This window comes from Simochromis diagramma, unplaced genomic scaffold, assembly GCF_900408965.1.
Source record: "Simochromis diagramma unplaced genomic scaffold, fSimDia1.1 OVJJ01000361.1, whole genome shotgun sequence".
Classification (NCBI taxonomy): Eukaryota; Metazoa; Chordata; class Actinopteri; order Cichliformes; family Cichlidae; genus Simochromis; species Simochromis diagramma.
The window spans coordinates 5,251,618-5,261,969 of record NW_024386860.1 but is presented as its reverse complement, the minus strand read 5'-3'; the positions used below and the strand labels follow the sequence as shown (position 1 = coordinate 5,261,969).

Genomic DNA, 10,352 nt, shown 5'->3' with positions numbered 1-10,352 from the left:
TTATCATGCTGGCAGGCTTGTCATCATGTGAGCGGACCACCCTGCAGCAACTTTCCTTGCTGATTTAAAATTTGAAACATTTATGGAGCATGAGCTGGATGCTGTTGAGATTAAACGTGAGGTGTAAGCACAGTCTGGGGGCCAAACACCAGACACACACCCACCCACACACACACACACACACACACACACAGATGCACACGCATTTAATGGGCGACAGCGTTAACCAACCAGACTCCAACCCCCTTCACATCCCCCACCTCTACTCCTTTACACTCACTTTCCATAACTCTTACGTTCCTCTCTCCCACCCCTTTCCTCTCTCTCTCTCTCTCTCTCTCACTCTCTCTCTCTCACACTCACTCTCACATCACTGCTCTCCCCCCTCTATTAAGTTTCATGCTTCTCTTCCTCTCGAACTGAACAACACACACGACACAGGTCAGATTTATTCTTCTTTTCAATCAAGTGCATTAGTCAGCTGTTGCTTTCTTACGCCCACGTGTCACACAGGTGGCGGTGGCTGTCACCGGTCAAGCGGTAGAGAGAAGTTCTAATTTTCACGACAGAAAATGCAGCATGAAGTTATATCCTGTGTTCAGACGCTTTAGAATTTAGGCTACTGCACCAAAGTTTTCATTGCATTATAGTATATAACTTTGTATACATGCTCTATATACCCTGCTAAGGATAATCCTTCACTTACTGCAAAGTAAGCACTTGTTTGTGTCGCCCACCCTGAGAGCAGCTTGGCTCCTCTGAGCCGTCTGATCACACTGTGGTTAATATGAATGTAATGTGATCAAGGTTTGTAATTCTATGACCACTAATTTGGCTGTCAGCAGCTGCAGTATTGATGTCCTTTATTACAGTTAATGTTGGAGGGTTATTTTAATGCACGGTTGCCATTCCATACCTTTGGTTCACTAGTCACATGTATGTATCTGCCTTTTGTTAGCTATAAAATGATTTTTACCCCAACTGTCACTTAGTGCTTGTTGATAAGCTGATATTATTGTTTATTGACATTGCAGAACCATCTTCTCGTGCTCTGTGTAAATGCTGTCTGCTCTTACTGAACTGTTATTATTGTGATTATTGCGGGGCAGACGACATGCAGCACGACTAAATGACAATGAAATGTTTTTTGTTACATGTTTATTATGTTTATTATTATGTCTCCTCACATACTACAAAGTATCAAAGACAAAGGCTTTGCGGTGAGACTTTGCACATGTTGCCTAAATAAAACCTCTGATGCTGTCAGCCCAAAGCTCTGAATTAGGTGATTCGCCAACTGTGCGTGGCCTGCTGGTGCTGCTTTCCTAACTGGCCAGGCCTCTCGCCTCCACTCTGTGACCTGTTGGACCTCACAGCAGAGTTAATTACTATAGCCCCCTCTCTCTGTCAGAGGGTTCAGGATTGAATTATCACCTCTCGTGCAGACCATCGACACCGTTGTGCCCCGTCACTCACTTTGTTTAAATCGCTCCAAAGGTCCCTCGCTCACAGTTGAAAGTCTCTGTAAGCTGGGACCAAACTCGTGCTGAAGCACACATGTGCAAGTGCACAGCCGCTGCTACATATTCCCAGTTTTCCTGGTATAAGTAATGCAGCCTGAGAGGTATTTGTGGCAATCCATTATCCCCTCAGATCAAAGGGGATCTGTGTCTAAGCCAGAGATAGTGTACCTGCTCAGAGAGACGATGGGTTGTCAACTCATCTGGGAAATTGGAAGCTGGGTGGTCCGGTGTGACACTGTGGCGTTATCTCTCACCTTGACCTTGCACAAACCTACTCCAGTAGCTCTTCCAGTCGAATTGTTTCTACATCTCCTGCAAAATCCGCCATATGGCTTATCTATTGTTGGCTGAGAGCATTTCATATGGCTTTTAGGGAGGGAATACTGTAGATGCTGATAAAGCTGTTGGAAATTAAATATTACGCTGGTGATGAAAGGATTTTGCTCTGGTGAAGCATATGCTGGCTACTCTTTCATCTTTCTGTTTCATCTCTCTTTTTCAGAGGCCTGGACGGAAAACAGACAGACAGCTCTCCTGGTCCTTGCCTCCATCTATCCCATTTTGTCATTACCTCACTTCATCTGCCCCCCTCTCCACTTCACAGTAGTTCTATTCATATCTCTTATGTCCAGCCCATTTATTTTTACTTGATCTTCTCACTGCTTTTGCTCAATTTTCCCGTCCATCACAGGACAGCTGATAGCTCTCTTGCAAACTTTCGCCTTCCGAACCTAAAACATCTCATTATTTGATTCTAATTAAAACACTTTTCATCTATTATCTGCTTCTCTAATCTTCATTTGAGGTGTCCCGTCCCATCCCCTGTACTTCTTTGGCTCTGGCCACTTTAGATCAGTATGTGGTCCAACTTCTTTGTACAACAGGATGAGGAGGGTCGCACAGGGGTGGCAGGACAGAGTGGAGGTTTGGCTGGAATGAAAGGTGGTAGAGGACAGAGGCGGATCCACAAGCTGAGCGACAGCCAGGAGGGAAAGATCAAGCTGGCTTTCTTTGTCTCTATCGTCGGTGTGACCCTCACGGTGCTCGGCATGGGGACAGAGTTTTGGGTGGAGCTGGCCCAACCAAAGAATTTCAGCGGCAACCAGACCTGCCAGATGGCCCATTACGGCCTTTGGAAGGGCTGCATCCGCACCCTACGGGTGGATGAAATAGACCCAGAGAGGACAAGCTGTGGTCCTGCTGATCTACCTGGAGGTGAGACCTCAGAGTGGTGTGTGTGTGTGTGTGTGAATTTGTGTAAATCTGTTTGATCTGCACAAGATGAGCTGGTGAGTTTCTGCAGGGACTATTTTGTGTTTAACTCCCTGTCTGCTTTCCTTGCAAGTCTGAATTGAAGCTGCCACCATGTTACAGTATGTGTATCGGTATCAAAGTGGATTAACAGCAAGGGGTCAGAGACTGTTTGTGGAAAGAAGTTGCTGACATCACCCTTAATCACTGCAGGTTTTCTGTGCCATGACAAATGTTGTAAAATAAGAGTGAGCTGTCATAGCTGATATAATGTATGCCCCCTGGGAATACATTTGTAGGTCTTTGTATCTGAACTCATAAGAGGCTGAAAAAAGCTCTGTTGCCACTTTGTTTAAAAAAGTCATTTGCATCCAACGTGAACAGTCTTCATTTTTCTGAGCAACATTTTTATGAGTTTTGATATAGATTTAAAAATAAATGTATTCCTTGTGTGTATGTACACTTGTGTGGATTTGCAAAGGAATAATGAGAGTTGGGTATCTGAAGCCGCTTGTGTAGATACAGTATGTATCTAGGTCATCCTACAGATAATGTGCAAATTGAATCATTAAAAAGTATAAAGCGTGAAAATGCATTCAAGTGCATAAACACAGTGGTGCTTTATCAGTTCGGATCCTGCTGGACCAACACACAGCAGCATGCAGGTACAATATACAGCATATTTGTTGGCAGTCATAACATGATCTGTGTAACAGGGCATTATTAATATTAATATTTTCTCCTGACTAAGCATCGAATCATCTCCTGTTTTACCAAGAGTGCAGACAGGTGATAAAGGGGCAAACCAGAGGTTTATTGTGCTGACGGACATTCATGTTTAGAGTAGTGACAGGTTCTTTCTAAAAGCACTTTATTCAACTTGACCATGGTTATGTTCTCCGGAGTGCGCCGATTATCTGCACAATGACCTATTTCTGTCTGAAAAGTGAGTCTGGAGATGGAAAGAGGCAGGTACTGGAGGAGAAAGACTTGCTCCTGGAATCACACATGTCTCGTGGATTCTGCCAGGACCCAGCAGCGGTCTGAAGAAACCACAAAGTCTCTTTAAATTTCAGAGACACAAGTGGTTCACATATACAATTTAACTTGTTGTCATCACCTTGAATGATCCAGTTTTCAAGGATAATTTATCTGTCCTTTGCTAATTTATCTTTTGTGCCTCTTTGACTGCTTCGAGCTGGCAGATATGATTCCAAGATGCTCTGTTGGTGTTTGAGAGAAGCCAGTATGCTTCTGACAATCTTCATCACACGTCCCAACACTGTTGGCCCACGCCGCCTGTCACAGATGGCCGTGGGCTCATCATGTTTGCAGGAAAACAAATGTTTTTGCCATCTATGGTTCCCCATTTCACATCCCTGTTTACATGCCTCTGGCTCCCGTCCCGCTCAAAGTGCGGCCTGACGATGCCGTGTCTGTCATCCCGACACCAGCTATCAATCTTCGCTGCCTGCTGGAGAGAAACATGGCGGCTCAATAATTACAGTCTCAGCAGGGGTAGTGGGAGCAAAACCAGTTGACTGTGATAGCATAATGTGTTACAAAATCAGTATGGTTGACAAATGGACGGTCTGCTTCATTAAAAAATGTTTGCAAATGCCCTCAGCCACAGCTATATTTGTGTGGTGAGGAAGGATGTCAGAATATGTGTGTGTGTGTGTGTGTGTGTGTGTGTGTGTGTGTGTGTGTGTGTGTGTGTGCACATGCACGTGGTCATCTTGGAGCACATAATTTTCAGTGGGTGAAAGTCATCACTATGCACTTGTGAAGCCAAACGGAATCTGACTACTTCACAGTTTTTGTCTAAATATAGAGAAGGGGAAACGAGGGGGGACAGACAGGGACCGAGTGAGAGTGTATAACTAATGCAGTATTAACTAACCCCCCTGTGTTTCCCCCCCCCTCTTGACATCTCCTGCTCGCTCGTCTCACCTCCTTCTCCATCTGCGGCTACCCTCTCTCTTTCCCTTCACTCACCACCCTTCCATCTGCCAGCAACTCACTCCTCCTTTTCACCGCTCTCATCCTCTGAGCCTGTATCCATACTTCTCGCATCTTCCTCCTTCTTTTTCACCCGGCACATCCTCTTCCTGTCTTCTGTAGCCATGTCCCTTCATTAGCCTCCATCTGCCCCTTCTCTCTGTCTACCACTATTTCTCCCCTCTGCCATCCACCCTTAGTGTTTTGCTGTCTCTCACCCTCTTTGGCGGCACCATATGTGCAGTGCTGGAGTGTGCGTATGTGTGTGTGTTCGTGTGCGAAGAGGTGTGTGTCTCTGGGTATTCCAGCTAATGCTCGATATAAATAGGAATGATGCCTGGAAGGACAGAGTGCATGGATGCATAGTAGGCACATCAGAGAAGACAAGAAGTCGTCCATAGGAGAGTGAGTGTGTAAGTGCGTGTGCGAGCGCGTGGGTGCACGTGTGTTTCTTTGTCTGATCTCTTCTTTATGCCCACAGAATCCAGCTGTACTTACTTCAAATTCTTCACCTCTGGGGAGAATGCAGTCATATTCAAGAAGACAACTAAGAAGAGTGAGATGTTACACCTTCCCCTGGACATACACATTAGCAGTTACACCAGCAGCTTCTTCTTTCAATAAAGATGCTCACTGCGGTGCTCACAGGACCGTACTGGTGGTTTTTGCATGTTTTAGACCATTAACTTCCACTGCCACCCCTTTTCCAAAGCAAGCCATAAGCTATCAGACTGATTAATGTGTTTGCTGTGCTGCCCAGGGAGCCACTGGTTTCAGTGTAGTTTGGAGATAAGCTGGATGAGAATTAATAGGCTACTTACATCACAGCAAACATCAGTCATTTTTATCTTTTGGTCGTAAGTTGTGTGCAGAGGCTGTTTTGAAAATTTGCTTGCTGATATGGTTAAAGAGAAGGCGGCATTTGACATATGAGCTGTGGGAAAGATTTGCTGTCAGTGGCTGCACAGTAGACTTGGACATAATCACACCAACAGATATGCACAGTCCTGTGAAAAATAAGTAAGGGTATACCACTTCTCAATCATAAGTCAATAGCCAATGAGCATATCCCATCTAACCCTTTCTGACTTTAACAGTGACCTTAATTTACAAAATGTACTTAGTTTTTACTCAATATGACCCGAAACTAGTGAGTGAGCCCATAAACGTGTCAGTAATTTTTTTGCAGAGGTCAAATAGGAAAGGAAGCTGATGGTCATTTACCCATAGGCACAACCACAAATCTTCTTGCATCCAGAAGAGTCGAGTCGCCCCCTGCTGGTTATTACAGAAAAGTACATTTTAGGTTCTGAGCTACCGGGAAGCTAGCATATCTATTTTGTACTGTGTTTACGGTTTATGCTAACTTTGTGGCAATTTTTCAAAGCATAGATTCCTAAAGTGTTGACCGTGGCCCCCTGGTGGGCTATGAAAGTACTGCAACTGGGCCACAGTAATAACAGAAATTCTGTTGAAATTACTCACAAGTATGTAGAGTTACATATTTATATGATTTTATTTATTTGTTTAAAAAGAGAATAAAAAATGATAATAAGAGGTGGCTAGTCTGTGATGTTACTTGTTACTCTGACGGAAGGAATTGACCAACTATGACCATTCCTGTTATCTGCAATGCTTTTATTAATGAAATAATATCTACGTGCTGGAGAATCAAAAAACAAAACAAAAACAGCACAATTGGCACAGGCTATTTTTTGGGGTCGCACCTGTTCAGGTTTGGAATGCCAGGAAAATCTGTTTTAAGCAGAGCCAGTACAGGAAGCAGCACAGATGACATCATTTTTGTTCTTTAACAAAAATCCAGATTTAACCAAAATCCCAGAGGAATCAAACATGTGTGAGGTGGTGTAACATAACTAGTTTCCAGACCTCACAATAATTCCTCCATCTTTTGTGCCGCAGATTTCTTTCTGCATGCACTTCTGAACATCTGTGCTTTATATTTTGTTATTTCTCGCTGCTCTCCCTCACAGGTCTGAATCTAGCAGCAGCTGTCTTGGCCCTTTTGAGTCTGACCATGATGGTGATGGGCTCCATATGCATTGCCATGTCGCTCAGCAAAGGAGTGCAATTCTTTCTTAAGCCAGCCTCTTTCTGCTTCATCCTATCAGGTGGGATGTGACTCTTTTTTTAGTCATGCTAGGACAACATTTTCATGAGTATTTTAAGGATTGTAACTGCTGATTGAACTTTTAAATGTTACTGTTACTTTTTATCTTCTCATGCAGGTGTACTGGTCCTGCTCTCTGTCCTCATATTCCACCAGTCTGTGCTGGCCTTACTGTCCAGTGACCACTCCATACCTTTACACCATGAACTGTCCTGGTCTGTGGCCTGCGTGGGCTCAGCGGGAGGCATTCTTATTTTTGGAGGCATCCTCTTCATCATTCTCGCTCTTCCTTTCAGCCCATGGCAGAAATGTTTTCCACACAAGAACAGCGACACCTAGCCCTCCGATGCTGCACACAGTATTCACGACGTCTTTGCTTATGAGGAAGGAGAAATTGATTTCTGACAGCTGTGATGTCGAGCTTGCTCTTGGCATTGGTTTTGCCAGAGAAGCCATACTAACTTGGTCTTAAATTTATGAAAGGGAGTCAACAACACATACACAACACAGCATGGCCTGCAGAGGTAGATTTCGCAACGAAGTGCTTTTGTTCATTTTAGCATAAAATTGAATGACTGACGGGGCTACTGCTGACTTTTTTAGTATTTACTCAAACCTGCGTCACAAATAGGTTTGTTAGTCCGCCTGTAGCTGTACAAACATATAAACCCAACCTTTATACTGGGATAAGTCGTGCAGATGCTTTTCTTTTTAATTGCTAAGACTTTTTTTTTGAGGTTTGAAAATGTTCATAGTCTGCTTTGTATGAAAGCTCACCTCTCCCTAAAAACACAGTTAAATTAGAATATACAGTGTAGTCCATGCCCTGGAGAAACTCTTCTTATACTAATGTTTTCTGATGTGACTATTGGCAAAATTACAACATTTAGCTGTGCATTTGAAGAATTCATTACATTACACCATATTTTAAGTTTGTTGAGGGCACAGTTAGGTTAGATCATGACACAAGTTAGAATGTTTACATGACCTAGATTGGTATAACAATAATTTAAGATAAGGGGAAAATGTTTTGTTGACCCACACACTCACTCATTTCTCATGCCTACTAATGTCAAATGACTTTCTAATCTCCGCTTGCTGTTCTTGGAAGAATGTGACACAAAATAATGCAATAGCAAAACCAAATTTGGACTTTAATCTGTTCGAATTATAAATAAATAAGTGAAAACTTTGGAATCAGGCTGCTTAATATTGTTATTTTTTATTTCTATTTATATCATGCTTAAATTGACATATATCAACATTAAACAGTAGCAAATGCTTTGTTTTGATAGCGCTAGTAATCATATCATGTACATGTTATATGATTACATGTACATGCAGGAAATTCTGTTAAGCTTTTTAAATCTTAATATTTTATGTATTACTATTTATTTTATTACCTGTGTTTTACACTTGTGTAAATGCTGCTTCAGTGTATCAGATGAATGTAAGTTGAATGAAACAGATGAAACACTATGTTGGATATCAGAGAAGTATGTGGGCATGCGTCCTCTGTATATAAAAGGATTTGTTTTGTGTTTTATGAATGGTCAATGCTTGTGGTGTTGTCTCTAATCACTCTATGTGCAATGCAGTAAATACAATTTATTTTTGTCATAGGATGCTAACGTCTCAAACAGGAAACGTTGGTTTACAGTATGTAAACTGTGCTCAGTATATGGCACCACTATTGGTTATTATTAAAACGATTTGACATAAAATAGCTGCCTTCCTTTGTTCTGCTGGCACGACACCATGTCTGCCCTCCAATTTGACATTCACCCATTTTCACCCCTTTGCAGAGTGACTCTTAACCCCTCTGCCAAACACCCCCCTCCCCCCGACTCCACTCCTCTATAATTAGGCCAGAGCTCATCGCAATGCATTTCACTGCAGAGGTTGGGAAACTTAATACTTGAATTTCAACTATGTACCCCTATCCTCATACCTATGCGGCCTCCCCGTCTCGTTCTGCCACCCCGACCTCACTGCGTCACCGCCAGCATGCCACCCGAGTTTTTTGCTCCATCCAAAAACCGACTGATTATCTCAGAAATAACAAATCTTCACACTCATCTCTCTGGAGACTACTTGACATCCTGGCAGTCACATACATTCCCATGCATGCATGTGTGCATGTAGACTCACATGTTTTTACCTCCCCAGTGGGCAGAAACTGAATCCACATGACACACTATCCGGGTTGTATATATAGCTGTTTAATAGTTCTACTGAGACTGCATGAAAAGTGGTTCGTAGGCACTTGTTACGTGTTTGTAAATGGAGAAATGCTTCCTGGAATTCTTTATGATGGACCTATAGACTGAATGTGACAAGTAAAAGAGCATGAAATGATGAAGGGCTGTCATTATTGATTGTATATATAAATATATATGTATCTATATGATATATATGATAAACTGTTAATGGTGCTTGTGCAGTAGATTTGTTTGCTTTGGCAGTCCCTCTCCTTAAATGTTTCATCACAGTCATCCTTATTGTGACTGCAGCTACGTTGCAGTAAGTATGATAATATGCAGGGAAAGACACTCACTAATCCTCAGGGTGCTGGAGCACTTCTAGGATTCTCGGGCCCCTTGTCAAGGATGTCACTGCTTCCTCCTGCTCTAATGCATCTGGAGTATCATCTCTTGTCAGTAATGGGAGTCTTTGAGCTGCCACTCCTCTGCATCCCTCTGAGGAGAGTAGTGACCGAAGCACACCTTTACAGTATTTTGTAATCGTTCGCGCAAAAAACGTGCACGAGGTACCAGATGGGCCTATGAGGCGGAAAAAAGTTATTTGGAGGTAGGGCTCAGTGAATTAACTTTCAGTTGCTCTTCTCATTATCTTCTCTGGCAAGTACCACCCATCTGGCACTATCCATATATTTGCAAATATTAGGAGCCTCAAGACTGACAGGGAAGGTTGAAATCGTTTTAGGATCACAGCAAACAAAACATTAGCTAAGAGTCCTTGAGCCACAGTAACTACTAAGAGCAGTGTTTATGACAAACTGTGTGTGTTATTGACAAGTGGTGAAATATCACAGTTGCTGTAATGTACTGCACTCACTTTAAAATTCTACTCTACCAAATATTTATGGAAAATAATGCAACGATTGCTCCAATACGTCAAACAGTTAAATCTGGCTTTAGCAGATTAAACTGCAGCATTAAAATTGCGCCTGTATGTTAGTTAAAGGATGACGATAATAATCCTTCTTCTTCATCTTTCGGCTGCTCCCTTGAGGGGTCTCATCTGCCTCCATCTCAGCCTATCCCTAGCATCCTCCCCTGTCATACCAACACTTTTCATATCCTTCACAACACATCCATAAATCTTCTCTGTGGTCTTCCTGTTTTCTTCCTGCCTAGAAGCTCTATCTTAAACATCTTTTGTCCAATTTATCCACTATTCCTTATGTGAACATTTCCAAACCA

At 42.7% G+C, this 10,352-nt stretch overlaps 1 protein-coding gene across 1 annotated transcript; it reads left to right on the top strand.

Moving 5' to 3' along the window:
* The first annotated feature begins 273 nt into the window (after nucleotides 1–273).
* Nucleotides 274–9,244, top strand: cacng6b (calcium channel, voltage-dependent, gamma subunit 6b). Its single transcript, XM_040029958.1, has 5 exons — nucleotides 274–441; nucleotides 2,026–2,738; nucleotides 5,257–5,331; nucleotides 6,770–6,907; nucleotides 7,025–9,244. Exons 2-5 carry the CDS (start codon nucleotides 2,381–2,383, stop codon nucleotides 7,243–7,245), a joined length of 792 nt encoding a protein of 263 aa, XP_039885892.1. The 5' UTR covers nucleotides 274–441; nucleotides 2,026–2,380; the 3' UTR covers nucleotides 7,246–9,244.
* Nucleotides 9,245–10,352: the final 1,108 nt, after the last annotated feature.